Genomic DNA, 19,621 nt, shown 5'->3' on the forward strand with positions numbered 1-19,621 from the left:
GAATGTCCTACGAAATATAATATTACTTGTGACAAAGTTATTACAGTTCTTTATTAAGTATATTTCAATAATTTTATAATTATTCAAATTAGTACAAAAAATTATTATACTTCGTTCTTTATCGTAGATATCTTATAATTTTGTTAGATCAAACACCAAATTATACATTTTCTGAAATGTACAGAAAATTCTTTTATTGTAATACTCCTTACCTCTATCAACAATTTCATGTTTCATCGTACGTTAAAGCTTGATAAGTGACATAGAAGAAAATTGAACGTACGTCGTACGTGTTCTATTCGGTATTAGCGAAACGCTTAACCCTTCTCCTTACAGATTCAGGGGGTTAATAAGAGGGACTGAACGAATATCGTGCTTTCAGTCTGCGTACAGCGCAGAGCTACGTACATATATTAACGCATTGTTAAACGTTCTTTGCGTCTTTATCGTACAGGAAACGATACTTGCCATTTAATGGGCGAACAAGCGCTAGGTCTTGAATAAGCGTTAAGCATGTTCGCGAATATAGTTTGTCGAAACTAAATGTTAGAAACAGTGTGACTATACGAGATACGTACGATGGGTAAATTGGTGTTTTTGGTGCTGTTTGTTTATTCTGTGGGAATTTCACGCTACTGCGAAACTACGTCGACTCCAAATCGGTAATTGTAGCCGATTAAATTCTATGAATTCAAATTCAAGATAACGATCAGATTATCGATCACGACAATGTCTTAGTGGACGCGTTAGACGTCGATAACTTTACGAGAAGAATATGCCATCTTGAAGTACTAACTAATTGCGCGTATAATTTTCGTAAAGACTAGATAATATATAGAAGAAAGATAAGAAGATGATAGATAGAATATAAATAAAGTATAAATGAAAAAAATATTTAATATATAATATTCAGGAGAAAAATTGTGCGATTGTTCGATAGAATCTCCAAGCTTGATTTCTAAAAAGATATCAACTTTCTTACTTAGTTACGATATTTGGTAATACACAGTGGTATGCCGATAATCTTTAACGTATATAAATTTGATCGATGTAATATTACGTCGTTAAACATACGTATGCACTGCAGGGGTTGCAGAACAAGACGAAAAATAAAGTTTGTAGCATATTATTTTGCATTTGTGCTAGCTCTATTTTGTTTTTAGGGGATATGTGTTTATGGCACCGAAAAGATTATTAGCCGGCGAAACCGAAAGCGGCTGTTTGTCTTTACACAATTTGGAACTACCGGCTCATGTTCTTCTCGAGCTAGTGCCCACGATAGAAAATCAAGTATTGGCTCGTACTAGCGCCGTTGTAAAAACAGGTAAATACACTTGTAATTGAACGAAGAACTGCAAACCAAAGAATATTGCAAGAGTAACGATAATCTTCAAAGAATTACGTGCACGCCATTATTAGTTACTTAAAAAATTCTTGTCATACGAAGAAACAAAGTTCAATTTTTCAAGTTTTAAATTAATAATTATTAAAAGATTATTCACGCGTTACATCGTTAGTTGTCTTGATAGATGTTTGTAATTTGTATATACTCGTCTTTATTGTACTGCGAGAATAGATTCACAGTTCTTTGAGATCCAATCTAGACCTTTGACATCACATTGTGTATGTACATTATACATATTATGTATGTACTCAAGATCATCGGTATCATTTCGATAAGCGACCTCCGTCAATGGCATGCATAAACTATATATGAAATTTGCAAGATGTATCTCAATTTATATTAATTTATACGAATTTGTATTATTTATTAATTTAACGAAATGTTGATGAGTTGTTAATATAGAAATACCATTGCGTTAAATTATTACTGATTTTGATTTTAAACGTTAAACACGCAATTCTTCAATTATAATTACTATTAATGAATTTTACTTAATTTTACGTAATCTTTGTTGCGATAACGAGTAAGCAGAAAACTATCAAGATGTAAGAGTGCTTAGGTGTACAGTAACATAGAAGATAAAGATTTTACTAATAAAGATCGTTCCAAATTCTACGCTTTTACTGCTTAAGGGAAAAGATGATATTTGGAACAACGTTTTACGGTATAAAAGAATATTTCGAATAACTCGTTATTTTGTAGTTAATTTACAATTGTCTAGCTACGCGAAAAATGACGTAGAAACTACAAAATAATCAAAGTTTCGACTTTCAAGAAATTCTTTTCCTATTCTCTTGGTTTTCATTTTCTCCCTTATCTCTGTAGGTGTTTTCATCTCATATCGGACTCTTTAAACAAATCGTAAATTGAAATTGTCGCTTCCTGCGGGGGGACTGAATTGGCCGACTCCCTCTCTGGAGAGGAAATAAGCAATCGCTAGAATATATACATGAGAAACCCATTTATATTATTATATACGGGATGAACAAATTTAATCCTATTATTATTGGGAAAACTTTAGTATCAAATGTTTTTTTAAAGCTCGTATGGGCAACTGTAGGAACAACGATTATCTAAATCGACGTGTAATTAAGCAGCTAATTGTTTGCAGCCTTTCTTGGTATAGCAATTTAACGATTAAGGATGTCCTTTTGCGCGAATGCATTTATGTCAGACGAAGACGATTGCTTCGATGTTGCAAGCTAACATGGCAAATAATCATATATTACATTTTCAAACTTAATATTATAAATTATAAGCACCAGTTCAATCCCAAAACTTTCTTTCCTGATGTTATCTACGAATTTCCCTTTTTCAGGTACAGAAACATGCCTGCACTTAACAGTACCGCAGACTGCTTCCAGAACCGCAAGGCTCCGATTAAAAATCAAATTCGACAAGTATCCCGATTACGTCGTGGTATCGGAATCAACCGTAGAGATCGAGGATGATTCTTTGATCACCTTCGTAGAAACCGATAAACCGACCTACAAGCCCGGTCAAGACGTTAAAATCAGAATTCTTATGCTTATGCATGATTTAAAACCGTCGCAAAAATCGGTGAGAAATTACTTCGTTCCAAATTTTTCGTTAGATTTCTATTGCTTCCCTGAAGTTATCGTTTCGTCGTTACTTTGAATATGTTTCGCAGATTCCAGAAGTATGGATCGAAAGTCCATCGTTAGTGAGAGTAGCGCAATGGACGAACATAAGCACGGAGAACGGGATGGCTCAGTTGACGTTTCCTTTGTCTCCGGAACCAACCTTGGTAAAATCGAAACGTCTATGGAGAAAATAATTAAATGCGATCAAGTTAAAGAGAAAGTTAGAAAGAACCGAATACTTCGAATCAAAAGATAGAGAGAACAAATCGACTAAACGAGAAAATAATTGTTTCAAAGACTAAAGACAAGTTGCTATTTTGTTAGATAAGAAAAATAAGAATATGATGGTTTTCTCTATGCTTAAATAATTTTATATAAACCCTACGTGTAATTTATGTAACAGGGAACGTGGAACATAAAAGTAATGAAAGAAAGAGAGTATTCTAAGTTGATTCACACTACTCGATTTGAAGTAGAGAAATACGTTCTGCCAAAATTTCAAATAACCATCAATTCACCACAATATATTCTTGCGGATGTGGAGAACGTGACTTGGAACATCTGTGTCAAGTATCGTTATCGTATCTTTACCATAAAATTTCAAATATTACGAACAACGTTGCTAAGCTATTACATTAATGCGTAAATCGTATTATACATTAAGATTAAATAATGATTAACATTACAGATATAGTTACGGTAAACCTGTGAAAGGTAATCTATTGCTGAAGTTAACTCCGCAAACGCCAAGTTGGAGAAGATTGCCCAATCTTCCGGCAATACGTTACGAAACGGAAGTACGTATACACGAGCCTTTTAATGCAAAAGTGGTGTAAGTAAAAAAATGCTGGTTACCGAATAACGAGGAATAGAGTAAGAGTTCCATAAGGAAGATCGTTGCTTATTCTGCCATCCACCAAGAAACTAACGAATATATACTTGTTCTCGAGATTTGCAGCTAAACCAAACAGGCAAAAGATCGACCTATACCACTTTTGCATCAAACGGGTCATACATTTCTTCTATCGTATTCATTTTGATTATCGAAGTGGAAAGGTATATCAAAGACGAAATAAATATTTTAGCTCGATAAACCGGATGGTTGCACCGAATTTGTTCTTTCTGGAACGGTTCTTGGATTGGCGCATTGGAAAATGGATCCGAACAATATCGTTCTCATAGCCGAATTCACAGAAGCCGGGACTGGTGTAGTAGAAACTACGATTAGTAGAACCGTGGTGATGCACGAAGCACTGAAATTAGAATACGAGAATTATACACCTAAATACTTCAAGTTCGGTTTACCTTATCATGGAAAAGTGAATTTTTATCTCATGCTTATGTTACTCGAATATAATTTTTAATCTGTCAGTGGTAATAATTACCTTATTTAAATCGTATCTTTTTATGATAGTTGCGAGTTTTGCGACACGACGACACGCCTGCTCCGAACGAAAAAATTCAAATTTGCCTAAAAGTACGTGGAAAAATCGAATGGGACAAAGATGTTGTAGAATGTCGTGATTTTATGTCATCGCCTGATGGTTTCGTCGATTTTGTCGTACCACCGCAACATAAAAATATCGTTTTGTTAAGCTTTGTCGCCACCGCCGTTGATTATCCGACAACCTATTATCCACCAGACCAACGTTGGAAAGTAAGTAACATTGATAGTAACTTATTAATATTGCTACTAACTATCGTTAGAGACTTATCAATCCTAATAACATTTTATGTTTATAAACATTCAGATTTTAATTTCTCATAAATGTTGGTCTCATATACAATTTATTTCAGGTTTTCATGAATCAACCATCAGCATCTACCACCGTAAATCCTTGGTATTCTCCGTCCGATAGTTACTTAACGGTAGCTCGGGGAAATCAACCGATCACGTGTGGCGAAAAGTATTCCTTTAACGTTATGTATACGACACCCCCTAACATGAGTGAATCCATTTCTTTCCATTATTCGATCAATTCCAAGGGAGGTATTTTAATATATGGACACGTAAAGCACAAACCTAATCGGGATACGGTGTTGAATTATTTTGAATTTCACAATTTATTGGGTTCTATTGAATCTTTTGCTAACAAAACGGAGCAGGAAGCTATAGTACACAGGTAAATTTTTCTAATATTTTTATACTACGATTTCTAAATTGTGTCATCGACAATTCGTTAGCTCTCAGCTAAAAAATATATATTTTTTAGATTCCCATTAAGCGTTAAAGTAACGCCAAGCATGGCTCCAGTTTCGGAATTGCTACTTTATTACGTACGATCAGATGGTGAAATTGTCGCAACAACTTACACAATAGAAGTTGGCCACTGTTTTGAGAACAAAGTAAAAACCGCATGGCATACTGATGTTCAAACACCAGGATCGGCGACTCAGTATCACGTGGAAGCTGCTCCTGGATCGCTTTGTGGAATCTCCGCGGTAGATAAATCGACCCTATTTTTGGGTAAATCGAAATCCAATCTGATCAGTGCCACTCAAACGTTCGACCAGTTGAGAAGATTTCATCCAACTCCAGAGCCACATTTTCTATCGGCAATTCATTGCAAATGTACGTCCTTGAATTATTTATAACTTTGATATAATTATTGACGTAATTTGTAATATTAAATTTGAATCGTACAGCAATGGCATCAGAAGGAACGAACGAAGAGATCAATCATTTTCCAGGATTTACCGAATTGCGAAAAAGGAGAAACACGAAATACAACGTAATATACAACAAAAGGGTTAACTATGTGGACGCTGTACAAGCTTTTGTCGTAAGATTTTTTGCGTATGTGTTCATCCCTTTAACCTCTAGACACTCTAAACGATTCGATCTTGATTTTCATAGGACTTTGGAGTGATTGTAATGAGCGATCTCGTATTACAAACACGACCATGCCCGTGGATGTACATGGAACACACAGACATGTTTCTTGCCTCCCATGTGTCTTCTTTCAAGTCCTTCCATTCTGGCGAGTTTTTGCTAATCTTTCTTATTACTAACGAATTTAATCTCGTGTAACAAAGTACGAAAGGTACGCAATGCCATCGTTTCCCTTCAGTTTTTTACGAACATAAAGATATCGTAGGTCATTTTCTGTTTTTAAAAAATTCCATTTACTTGGCATGTGTAATGCATGTGCAAATAAAAGAAAAGAAATCGAGTGTAAGTTTGTACGAATCGATGAGATATACATATATGTATATTTACAGAACTAGAATAAACGAAAGACGTTCTTCGATCGTTCGTCCAAGCTGACGATTGCAAAGAAAACAATTGCGACCTATGCATTCGCAAAACTAGTGGATTTTAAATTCAAAGCTTCACGCTCCATGCTTGCAAAACTTCTTTATGGAAGAAAGCGACTAAGTATAAAAACATTGAAATTTTTAACTTGTCCAATAACAGATGCTGTTGCTGCTGCGGCCATGGACCCAGGAGTAGAATATGTTGACCAAAATCCGGCTCAGACGGCTACACTTAGATCATATTTTCCTGAAACGTGGTTGTGGGAATTGGTGCCTACTGGGTATGATTGAAATACATTTTAAGAGCGTACTGAATATTTCGAGAGTGCTAACAATCCTTCTTATATGTCTTCTTGTGATAAATACGTTACTTGTTGATCACGATCAAGATTCGATCAGATTTATTATTATAACTATATATTTAATTATTTTTCATAGAAAAGAGGGCAAAGTAACGATAGAACGTACACTTCCGCACACCATCACCGATTGGGTTGGATATACAACATGTATTTCGCCGGTTCACGGTCTTGGAATAGCCCCTCCGACCACTATAACAGCATTCCAATTGTTCTTCCTGGATTATAGTTTACCATACAGCATAAAACGTGGAGAAATAATGCGTTTCAAAGTGTCCCTTTTCAATTACATGCATCACAGTTTACCTGTAAGTGCATCGTTGTAAGTTCGTCTATAACACAGTGGCGGATCCAGAAGCCTTTCTGAGGAAGAAGTAACAAAAGGTGTAAAAGTACATATATAAGTACATTTTTGAACCTTATTTTACAAGATATAAATTTGCTTGTAATTTTTATTTTAATGTTTCTATCTTGTACCATATCTAACTAGTTTTTCAAACTGTGACATAATATTTTTATATTTTATTAATCTTGAGGAGAGGACAGGCGACCGCGCTACTGCCCTCACTCCGTTTGAATCTGCCACTGTTATAACAAATAAATTCTTAAGTACTAAAAGATATGAATTCTCTTATGCATGAAATTTCGTATTTTTAAATATACTTTCTAATAGATTGGTTTTAGGCGTATACCGTCTACCGAAATTGCATTTTATTTCAAATAATTTTCCCAACTCCAAAATCCATGTAACACGAAATTCGTATCCATGTATTTAATAATTTGTTTCACTTATTAATATACAGGTAAAAATTAAAATGGAAGAAGTAGAAGGAATTGATTTGCATTCGTCGAATTCTATCGCCTCGTTCTGTGTAAAACCACGAGACAGTATTGTCTATCAATACATCTTGAAACCACGAGTAATCGGAGAAATTAACGTAACAGTTGCCGCTTTCATAGACACTGATTTTCCTGAACCATGCGGACCAGAGACTGTGGTATTTACGCGGTAATTAAGAATAAATAAATAGCTCGTACTGTCAAATAGTAAAAAAAAAAAAAAAAAGAAGAAACTTCCTAATAGGAAGTAAGAATAAATTTTAACGATACAAAGATAAGAAATAGAAATTAATAATAAACAAATAACTAATCTATTCATATTTAAGGAACGTAATGCCTGATCTATTCATGTTTAAGGGACGTAATCATGAAACCGATTCTAATTCTACCCGAAGGTTTCCCCATGGAAGAAACGAAATCTACGTTGATTTGCCCGATGGATTTCAGCGATGATTCCGCGTTCATGTGGGAATTGACATTGCCTGAAGATGCGGTACCGGATAGTGGGAGAGCGTATTTAAATTTGATAGGAGACATCTTAGGTCCGGCACTCGAAAATTTAGATAAACTTGTACAATTACCAAAAGGTTGCGGTGAACAAAATATGGTACTGTTTGTTCCAAATATTCACGTGATTAAATATCTGGATGTGATCGGAATCGATAATCCCGAACTTCGTACGAAAGCGATTAGGAATATGGAAAAAGGTATCGTTACATATTTTTATGAAAGAGGAATATTTTTTAGCAAGAACGATTAATGTACTTGATTGAAATTTGTTTTATAAAATTGAAAAAAAACCTTCCATTTTTTATTGGTCAGTTAAGGCAGTATTAACCGTTTTTATTATATATTGAACTTAGGATATCAGAGAGAGCTAACGTACAGACATGTGGATGGTTCTTATTCTGCGTTTGGAAGTAGTGAAAGCTCTATATGGCTGACTGCATTCGTATTAAAATCATTTGCTCAGGCTGTAACCTTGATTCATATCGACGAACAGGATCTTAAGCTATCTGTTAGCTGGATCACATCGCAACAATTGGAAAATGGTTGTTTCCCCGTAATAGGCACTGTCTTTCACAAACAGATGAAGGTTCGCCAAATTTTCAACTGTTCGAATGTCTCAATAAATTGCAACAAGTTTTACTTTAGGGCGGTCTTGAAGAATACGATGGCTTGTCATCAGGAATAACAGCATACATCCTAATTTCTTTGCTCGAATCTGGTGTTCCTTTGTCATCGTCTGTTGTTAATAATGCCCAGAGTTGTTTGGAAAAGGGAACAGCTAGTGGTCACAATAATCTACACACTACGGTTCTCACTACATACGCGTTAGCATTATTGGGAGATCCAAAGGCCAATTCCAGCATGACATCTTTGATGAATCTCGCTACACGCTACAAAGTGAGAATGAACATATATAATCGATCAGGAAATATATCTTATTTCTAAACTTTTTTCCTTTTTATTTGATACTTAGTTAAAATATATCTATAATTACGATTTTATTATTCTTAATACTTGATCTTTTTACGTTATAGAATCTAATTTGGTGGGAGGATAAAACTAAGCCTTCAATCGGTCTAAGCATCGAAATGACTGCATATGTCATTCTTACCTTACTGAAATTAGGTGATGGACATTTGATTGAAGCCTTGAAAGCCGTTCGCTGGATATCAAAGCAAAGAAACGCCGAAGGTGGATTTACGTCCACTCAAGACACGGTTGTTGGACTGGAGGCTCTTACGAAATATGCTATGACTGTACAACATAGAAATATCGATTTGTCTGTTCTTGTCACTGCTAAGGAAGTGGATTATGTCTACAAATTGCATAACGAAAATCGTATGGTTCTTAAGCAAATTCGTTTATCTGTTTTACCAACTATCGTAGAAATCTTTGCTCAAGGCAAAGGATGTGTTTTAGTACAGGTAAAATAAATGTCTTTATCTTTATTCAAGAATACAGGAACTTTGCTACGAACTCTGTATATAATTATTTACTTGCAATTTCTTTTTCGTTGCAAATTATATAAACATTGCGTTTCAATTTTAGAGCAATCTTAAATACAATGTCCCGCATAGTACCGGTTCAGATGCTTTTGATCTTTCGGTGAGAGCCCGTTCCGTTAGTCATGGAAACGAATGCTCGTTACAAGAAATTACAATCTGTGCTCGATATAAGCTGGCAGATGAGGAAAGTAACATGGCTTTGCTAGAAATTGGAATGATAAGTGGTTACGTGCCTGATCGAGCGAGTCTTCACTTGTTATTAGATCCATCTTCAAGTAAATTCACTCTCTTTCCTATTACAAATTGAATTAACGGATAATAATACGATATTAATTGAAATCTATTCATAAATTACAGAAGTTAAACGATTCGAGGAAGACCAAGATACTATGACGATTTATTTTGATAAATTAACTGGACAAAATACTTGCGTCTCGTTTAGAATAATACAGGAGTATTTTGTCGATCATCTTAAGCCAGCAAACGTGAGGCTTTACGATTACTATCAGCAAGAGCTTACCGTATCCACTGTAAGTCCAGACGATTTCTATTCAATTTTAATTAGAAAAAAAAAGATGTAACGATTGATAGAATAAATGCTTTCAGAATTACACAATCGCTTCAATTTGTAGCAGCGCGGAACCAGTCGATGAACAAACAACGCCAAATCAACTATCTACTATGAAGCAATACAAAGAATTTAATACCAGTCCGGTGAATTCCTCTTTCTTCGTCGTCAATCATGAACTAGCAGTGCCAGATGGAATAGAGGGACCAATTCCAGTTTATATGAAACCGGATGCCTATGATAAAACAGAAATGGCTATCACTACCAATGGATCACCTGATTTAACACCGACATTTACAACGGAAGACCAAACTGTATCAACTATACAAATAGAGAATGAAGAACCTGTACAGGTATTTATATACATTTCAAACTTTTTTAATCGTTCCAAACGACTTGCGAATAATTAGTCAAATAAAATTTGTCAAACAACGAAAAATCGAAGAAAATAAAAAGATTCGTCGAACTATCGATAGAGACAATTTCTTACAGGTGGAGCCAGACATTGAAATAAAGAACACTACAACAATCGCCGAGACGAATATTCCGTGTAAGTAAAATGTATTTTACAATCTACAACAGTTACACGTACAATTATCGTTTCTCACGTTACATGTTACTTTAGTGCCAACGGGAGTAAACCAATCATGTCCCGTATGTATGGAGTTACCGTCAAACATTAGCGATGTTTATTGTTCGGCAAGTAGCGCGGTTAAAGTAGCAATCAGACGACTTCGCAAAGTGAGATTGCTGCTAGACTTGCATTCATCCCGAGAAGTTCAACGTCTTCGTGCCACGGTCGAGTTCACTTTAAGCCCAAATTGTTCCTGTTTACAGTTAGATAACCGTACGTAACGTACTAAGAGACGGGGTACACATTGATAAGTTAAACCACCATACCTCGATACACATAACACGTACACCGTTTTACAATGTATATTTAGTATAAAAAAATATTTTCTTGCAGCTGGAAGTTTTGCATTAATCATAAACAAGGATAACGACTTTCTTGCATCCGGGGATCAGAAACAAACACTGAACGATTCGTTTCATATATATGGTTTACCAATGGTAAGCGGTATGCCTTGCAAATTGGCCGAGGCACGAGCCTCTTGTTTCAATGAAGAGAACATTCAATGCACGTACGAAGATCCCTCGGTTTACGGTTAGATTTAGTATACCTATCTTAATGTGTTTAATGCGCAAAATGTTTGAAACCGATTGTGTAAATTTCGATTACAAGGATATAACACTGTATGTTCTGTTTTCTTTTTTAACTGAACTAATTTCGCGCAGGGTATATACATGAATCTTTACTCTTTTCATTTTCTGTTTTTTTTTTTTATCTACAAATATATCAGTTACATAATATGTAAGTAATCATAGGATAAGCTATAGTCCACGTGAAAACATAAACGAACATCATCGTCGCAATTAGTTATATATGTATCAGGGAATGGAAAGTTCCTCTTTTTTTTATATATATTGTGAATAAAGTTTTCAATATAGTAAATTGATTAATTTATTCCTTCGTAATTTTATATATATGTATATGTATATATATGTATATTGACAAGTGAACACGCAAAAAAGCGAATATCGGTTTTTTGTTTGTTATACTTTTATTTATTTATTCTTTGTATCTGATCTGCTACTGAAATAATTATTACAAATTAACAATCACCTCTCGAACTTTTTACTACATTAAATATTATTTTATTACAGCAGATTTTACGGTTATCTATTTTATTATTACGGCTCTTTTTATTTATCATACTAAGTGTTTGTCATTTAATGCTGATGGAATTGAAACATTTTCTCTTTCTATCTTTTTGCACAGCTACAGAGAATATTTGTTATAAAGCTATCGATCTTTCTTCTCTTTCTTTCTTTCTTCGTCCTTCTTTTTTTATTGTTATTTATGTAATTTCCTATGTTCGACTTCAGCATTAAATACCAAATCGCATTATCACTGGAAATGTGTTCGCTATTTATCCACATTTGTAAACGGTAAAATGCTTGCTCGAAATAAATAAGACTATTTGCACTGTTCGCTAGAGAAACTAACCGTAGCGACGCTTCACTAAAGTAAAATGCAAAACCTAACACCTGCATCAGGAATGAAAGGAACGATTTTTGAATGTCTATAAATTGGCAGTAGCGTTTTCAGTTCAGTCGGCGTCGTTTCCAAAGATTTCAATTATACTCTATTCAATAGATATTTTTTGCTTGTAGTTAGTACATCACCGTTTATCCGTACGAATAAACAACACGGTACATGTAGTAGATATTATAGAATCCTATTCGCAAATGGTCACTTAAGAAAAAACGAGACGAATACGATTAATAATACTTTGTTACACTGGGATCATAATTTTCATCAGTTAGTTAAATATGCGCAAAGGTATACATTCACCAAAAATGATGTATTAACGCACTAGTAATTTTCTCGCCGATCTGATATACATATATACGTTTACTTTTAATATTTATCGATATTGGAACAGCATTGCCCAGGCAGAACACAAGTACTGTGACGAAATGTTGACTCAATATTTATGAGAATATTGGTCGAACACGTTGGCAGTAAATGCTCGAGTAAATAGTAAATGCACATATCTCAACAGCTCTCCTAACTTCGTAGATATCGATATTATAAAACAGTATTGTACAATATTTACCCTAATGTCAAAAAACACAGTGATACAAAAATTCGGATATGTAGAATCAATATGCAAGAGACAGACATTGCAATCGCGAAGTATTCTAAATACAAATCCATGGTATTCCGAAATATGGATATACGTTTTAAAACTAGGACTAAGTGGTTATCATTAATTTGCTAGAAAAGTGATCCACAGTTAATAAAAATAAAATAGAACCCTTGAAATAGAAGATTACTAATTATTGAACAATTTAGTAATTATTTACCAATTTAATAATTTTGTTGTAATTTAACTAATAATCTTTAGATTTCTAAAATTTTTTATAAAATATTATTCATATATATCGTTTACTATTAAAAAAAAAGTTGGGAAATTTTTACAAACATATCGAAATTAAGGATTTTTTAAAAGTGTCACTTCTCTAGCAAGAAGGCAGTATGTGTAAAAGACAATTGGTATAATCTAAAGAAATCTACACTAAGTTAATACAAAAACTTTCAAGGTGTGGTAAAATTAACTTACAAACATTGTTCAAACAACAAAAATAATGCAGTAATACTGTAGTCTGGAAAATACAATATTATTGTATATCGATATTGAATAAATATTAAAGATATAAATCTCGATGGAATCGGGCCAATATAAAAACTAATTCTAAAATTAAGTTCTACCTGGGCAGTAATACTCACATACATTTACGTTCAATTTTGTCATACCAAACAGTATTATATTGGTTGACAAATGCTACTATTAGAACCTGTGCTCGCATGGAACACGATACTGAGTAGAAAATAAAAATAGTCTGAAATAAAAATGACAATTGTGTTTGTGCGCTTCATACAGGAAAATGAAAGACAGACAATACAGGTAAAATTAATCACTACATGTAAAATAATAATACATTAAGACACGAGCTCTATATTAAATTATATATGCAGATTTTGTATTTCTTCTTTAAATTAAAATATAAAGTATTAAATTGCTACTAAAATATGATTCAGTCAGTCAGGTTTTCCATAGTACTGGCAAGCATCAGGCATTAGTATCAAACATCAACTTAAGTTAAAACTTAAAGTTGCAATAATATGTAAATATACTACTTTAGTTTATAAATATATTATTTAAATCTTATTATTTTAAATTATAAAGTACGCGTACGATATAATAAAATTGGGCTCTCTAATTAAACAAGACACGTCGTTTTATCTTTGCACTGAATTAATATATATGTATATATTATATATATTATGACACGCATTGTGAAATATAAATTAAAGATGGATTTAATATAGAGCTTGCCTTCCTTACATAATTTTAATCAAACTAAACACGATATTAACGAATTCAGGTAAAAAATTGGCTTTACTCTTTGAATTTTACGTCAGTGCACCGAAATGCAAAGAAGTCAGTCTAACTGATTATCAATTACCAAATGTACGTTCGTAAAGGTACATATATACGCGCAATAAGCGCAATTTTATTTGGCGATGTAAACACGTTATTGTTCAGACTTGATAATGCGTGTTGCGATTGTTGCAACGGTCGCAAATATCAGATGCATCAGAAATAACAAAGGAACTTGTACGAACATCCGTATTATAATACTCAATAAATTTTAGGTGCTGAACGATCGTTAATGGGACCACTGGTTTTCCTTAAAGAGGTACCTTTTCGTATTTGATCCATGAGAGAATCCCTGACTTGTAAAGGATCCATAATGGGTACACGATTACCCATTATGCGTCTTACGCTTGCGGATCTACTCGTTGTATTATTTCCTTGCAAGTTTTGCTGTTGTTGCGCTAATTTAGCATTCAAAGTCTCGAGAAAACCAGATGGTGTTTTAGAATTTTTGCTTATCTGCTGTTCAATGGAGTGCTTTCTGGTAGATTTGGGACTACTATTCGTATTGTTACCACTTGTGGCATTATTACCTGTACTGTTAATGAGCTTAGCACTGAGAACCGCCATAAAACTTTGGCCAACCCCTCCCGGACCTTGCCCTTGAATATTTACACCTGTATTGACAGTAGTTATTTGTGTAGTATTTGAATTACGTTCTTGAGAAGCTGAACGAATGGCTGCACATGAACGTTCAACAGATGATCGAGTTACTTGCAACACAGCATTATGTGGTAATGTAGCAGACGCATTGTTATGCGACTGTGCTTGTCCTGTAGCTTTCCGTAAAAGAGATGGACTAGCAGGTGTATGACGTAACTCTGTAAGAGTCCTTACTGTTTCCGACACTGAGATAGATCTGCGATATAGAATATATATTACGTTACATTAGCGTTTTACGTGCCATTGAAATCTTTCATAATAGACATGGAAAAGAATTATATTCTACCGTTGAGGAGTAGGACTAGCTGTAGGTGAAGAACCTTCTAACAAAAACGCTGGCGGGGGAGGAAGATTTTCAGTTTCGTCGCAAGTATTATCAGTGCGTTCATCGTTAGAACCTGCTGAAGGATTATTGAATGTAGCAGTTATAATAGTAGACGTTCGTCTTGTTGGTGGTGGAGGTTTATTCACTTGCTGCATCGATCCTCTACGGACCGTTAAAGTAGATACAGCACCAGGTACATTCCATGCATTTTCAGTTGGATTATGAAGTGAATGAGAATGCGGTATAGTAGTTTGACTTCCATATCCACTGCTAGATTCAATACTAGATTCTGATGTTTGACTTCCACCATCTTTTTCCGTAATTTCAGTCTAAAAATATATTTAGCTAAGCACTTATAGTTACAAAATGTCAAATGTTGTTGCCTTACCTTTTCAGTTCCTGGTGCTGATAATGAAGCAGGAGGTGGTGGTAAAGGTAACTGCATCTCTTGAGCGCGACTTGCAGCTAAATTTGCTAATTCGTGCATGTTCACATACATTGGTTGTTGAAGTTGATGAGTTGCTAATTCTGTATTATATCGTAATATTATATGTTATTTTCTAAACATTAACATAATTCATAAAGATTAATAGAGACCTTTTGCTAAGTGTGCTGGAAGTGGTAACTTAGGTTTCCCTCTAGGACTTCCAGGAGGTTCATTTTTTACTGGAACTGTTGGTCGCTCTAAACTGGAACATCTGTTTGGTATAGGAGGGCGATGACTACCATTATTTCTACGCAATTGTACTCTAGATGCTTGTTGATTAGAGGAAGAACATGAAGAGGAAGAAGAAACTGGAGAAGCGGGTTGACTATGACAACAGCTACTATTATCTGGAGCTTGGAATGTGTAGACACTGAGTGCTGGTCTTTGATGGCCTTTTTCATAAGCTACAAGAATAAGTGTAATATTATAAGTAAATTATACGTTATTCTTTATCATATATTTTAATTAATAATTTTCTTACCAGAAGAAATCGTGTGCGGTCGTTCGTTGATTGTGTTTTGATTTTGCCTATCATACTGAACTGATGTTTCTTGCAAGTCAGGCCAAGTAGCAGTAGTTACAGGTCTTGTTGTAGTACAACCAGTATTTTGATTAGTTTGAGAAGACACATTTGATACCTACGACAACACAGTTTAACTTCAAAAACATAAAAAAGACATACACCTCAAAGGATGCAGTGCTCTATTGAATATTGCAAATAAAAAGGAAAAATATGAAGTGCTGGCAAGCAACTAGTGTCTAACAACCTTACCTGATGTTCAGAGATTGGTTGTGTGTATAACGTGTCCTGAGAAGTGAAGCCAGAGTCACGGGAACTACCATTTACCAAGTGGCGTAGTGTCATCATACCATTGATGCTGGAGGGCCTGACACCGACAGACTACAACGAGTACAACATCGACTACCACATACACACTAAGCCGATGCCAAGTGGCATTCATGCTATGATCCATAAGCAACTACTTGCTTAAAATATGGCTAGTGCATAAATAGTGAAACTAATATGCCATGCACAAATGATTGACATTCTTAGTATAATAACGAAGCAGAACGAAAAAGATGTAATATCCGTTATTTATGCTACCGTAATTTTCACCTGAGAAAGTGATCTGTGCCAAGGGTGTCCAGATGGACTTGGATGACTTTTACAAGAGCCACTGCTGCTACTAGTCAAAGAACTAATTGAACACATTGAACTTTTTCTTGACCCAAGTGACAGAGAAGGACTTGAGGGCGGCGTAGCAAGTGACCACTGTGTTACATCGCAACCTTTTATATCTGTTATTACTTGCTCTGATGCAGGAGGTAAATGATGTGGAGAGGCTGCATGTCGTTGTAATTGATCAGAAACCTCTTGCAAGTGTGTCAGTTCCATTAGCATTGCAATTTCTTCATCCTATGTTTGTTTTTTACATGTTATTAATAGTGTTATTTGAAATTAAATTATTAATTACCCGGTAATTATAATTGATGTTACTAACAAGTACTGGTTTCAAAAATCTGGCAAGAAGACAATATCTGCCCCTTTCTTCGAGTAAAGCCGCGCGAACGGCTTTTCTTTCCGTTTCTTCTAAACTTAACCGTTTTTCTTGAACAACAGCAGCTGAAGATTCTAGCATTCGATTCAATTCAATATCACCTGATAATGTTCCATGCCCTTGTGTCTGTCCTTGTAAATGATGACCTTTTCGTGCTTTTTTCTTTTGCAAACGTAATGTATCAGTAGATCGCTTTCTTAATTCTGCTTTTGCTTTTTTATATTCTGAAATTAACAGAATTTCAAGTATATTTCAACATTTCCAAATATGTTATCATTAAATATACTAACCTTTAGCATGTTCTTTATCTAAATTTATTAAAGATTTTTTCCAATCTTCTAATTTTTCTTGAAGAGGCAACACCAAGCAATCCATAATAGCACTAATAAAAGAATATGTAAATAAAAAATGCTTATTTAACAAATAAATATTTAAAATTATTAATGTTTAATGAAAACTTACCTAGTAAATGATTTCATTCGTGTTTCTACTGCTTTATGTCTAAGACATATCCGGGTTAAAGCAGTTCCAATTTCTTTTGTTGCACCTTAATTACAAATATTTTATTGGACTAAGAGCTAACATTTAAAAGTATTTCATAAAAAATTAAAAAAGAAAGTATAACACAAACAAATATTGATGTATGATTGTTTATAATAAACATAGAAAATAAGACATAATTCACCTCTTGCACTAGTTGCAGCATCAGCAATTTTTTGAAAGGTTTCAAGATATGCAGAAATAGCTAAAATAGCAGCCCTAAAAAAATATCTAATGTAATTAGAGATATTATATTATTGTAAAGTAAATTTTACAATACATCTGTAATTAAAATACAAGCTTGCAGTAAATTTTATTTTTATGTTTTATGCACAATATAATTAGTATTACTATTGAATACAAAAGTCAAATCTTAAGTTTACTAATAAAATAAATATTAAACTGTAATCAAAATATAATTATTACCTTAGGCAAGAATGTAATTTGGTTGCTTTTGAAATTAAATCTTCCCATAATGGTGCTCCATTCTAAAAACAAATTTTTATAACATTTTCTTATTTACAAAATAAGAAATATATAAATAATTTATATATACGATTTTTATACATTGTACAAATACATATTATTACATTTGATGTAGATACTTTTATGTTATCATAAAAATACAACACATTTAATAGGGTAATGCAATCACATACGCCTACCTATCTTTTCTGATTAGATAATTTTATGAACTAGGAAGCTACCTGAAGAAGAAAATTGAATTGTTACATAGCTGCAATATTACATGCATTTTTGTGGCTGTTTGATAAAATTAAATAACACTTTATAAAAAATTTATATATGAAATTTATTAAATAGGATTATTTTACATAATTTACTTTGTTATAAATATTATTCGACGTTATATTCGTTGTTTACTAGTTCCATCAAGTAAAAAGAATATATACATTTATTATCTTGGAAATATGAAAAAATATTTCGGAACAGTATTATAGAACTAGAACAAGTGTAAATTAGCTATCGTCCTCGTTTTATCGCATTAAAGTATCTCAATGGTTTCGAAGAGTAGTTTCCAGAATTAGGACAATGGAACCATATTTTTAAAAGGTACCATAAGAAAAAATAACTAAAGGAATATGTTGCCTCTTCGGTCATACTGATTTCATAATATTTACGAAATATGTATATGTATTAAGAACAGTTGCATCGACAACGCGCCTTGGCCTGCATCGTTACTTGTGCAAAGGTAGAAAAGCGTACAAAAAACAATGAACAGGAAAAAACGCGGTCGCGCTCAAGCAAAATAAATATTGAATATTGACACACCATTAACGTTACTTACCTTCATGTCAGTTATAATCTGTTGAAAGAGGCCACCCAAAGCACTGCACTCTCTCTCAATTGTTGCATCCATCTTTGACTATCCGAAATTTTTTCCTTACTTGGCTCCGATAAAGTTCTTCCACATTAGAATCGTAGAATAGTTTTACTTTTTGTTATCCATATAGATATATACAAAATTTCCATAAGAATATCGGCGATTTGTAAGATTCGCCATTTTCGTAACAAGACACAAGTTTGAAGTAACACAGGGAAATACAACTGAGTGTATTTACCTACACTGTGCCTCTCATATATCTGTATCACGAATAATTTCGAATAAAACAATTTGGAAATCGAATGATCACTGTGCTATTTTCACAAATATTTTCCAACAATGTGCAATCATAACACCGATTAGTTTTGCCAAAGAAAATTGTAAACACTAGGGGACGGGTATCTCAACACAACGCACTCATTCTGACGAGCAACTATGGCTATCGCTCTCGCGTCTGCGTCGATTCTGTTTTCGTTGCAATACCTGAATATCTGTGCCCCCTACGGCGACCCCGTTTCACAACTTCAAATTGAGGATTCGGGGTATATCTAATCGTTACTCAGGGTAACGGCTCTCTCTACCCCTTAGA

The 19,621-nt window shown here is 34.0% G+C and overlaps 2 protein-coding genes across 5 annotated transcripts; one reads left to right on the plus strand and one right to left on the minus strand.

The window, feature by feature from the left end:
- The first annotated feature begins 372 nt into the window (after positions 1–372).
- On the plus strand, positions 373–11,562 carry LOC126871519 (alpha-2-macroglobulin-like protein 1). Its single transcript, XM_050630408.1, has 25 exons — positions 373–662; positions 1,164–1,324; positions 2,724–2,965; positions 3,057–3,173; positions 3,413–3,579; positions 3,698–3,806; positions 4,095–4,328; positions 4,424–4,666; positions 4,807–5,132; positions 5,223–5,581; positions 5,656–5,792; positions 5,867–5,990; positions 6,428–6,548; positions 6,706–6,934; positions 7,430–7,635; positions 7,824–8,173; positions 8,330–8,562; positions 8,622–8,873; positions 9,011–9,400; positions 9,525–9,756; positions 9,839–10,011; positions 10,088–10,402; positions 10,542–10,599; positions 10,675–10,896; positions 11,017–11,562. The coding sequence occupies exons 1-25, from the start codon at positions 580–582 to the stop codon at positions 11,217–11,219; spliced, it is 5,286 nt and encodes a 1,761-aa protein (XP_050486365.1). The 5' UTR covers positions 373–579; the 3' UTR covers positions 11,220–11,562.
- On the minus strand, positions 11,309–19,617 carry LOC126871671 (protein MTSS 2). 4 transcript variants are annotated; one of them, XM_050630753.1, is made up of 14 exons: positions 18,997–19,617; positions 18,356–18,397; positions 18,117–18,178; positions 17,836–17,909; positions 17,613–17,697; positions 17,441–17,532; positions 17,094–17,374; positions 16,709–17,008; positions 16,364–16,492; positions 16,073–16,229; positions 15,702–15,995; positions 15,493–15,632; positions 15,066–15,433; positions 11,309–14,975 (listed from the first exon to the last, which is right to left on the minus strand). In XM_050630753.1, exons 5-14 carry the CDS (start codon positions 17,627–17,629, stop codon positions 14,321–14,323), a joined length of 2,433 nt encoding a protein of 810 aa, XP_050486710.1. In that variant the 5' UTR covers positions 17,630–17,697; positions 17,836–17,909; positions 18,117–18,178; positions 18,356–18,397; positions 18,997–19,617; the 3' UTR covers positions 11,309–14,320. The 4 variants fall into 4 exon arrangements, with proteins under 4 accessions (XP_050486710.1, XP_050486685.1, XP_050486693.1 ...); XM_050630728.1 differs by lacking the exon at positions 18,356–18,397; XM_050630736.1 differs by lacking the exons at positions 16,364–16,492; positions 18,356–18,397.
- Positions 19,618–19,621: the final 4 nt, after the last annotated feature.

The sequence above is a fragment of the Bombus huntii genome, chromosome 1 (assembly GCF_024542735.1).
Source record: "Bombus huntii isolate Logan2020A chromosome 1, iyBomHunt1.1, whole genome shotgun sequence".
In the NCBI taxonomy this organism is placed as follows: Eukaryota; Metazoa; Arthropoda; class Insecta; order Hymenoptera; family Apidae; genus Bombus; species Bombus huntii.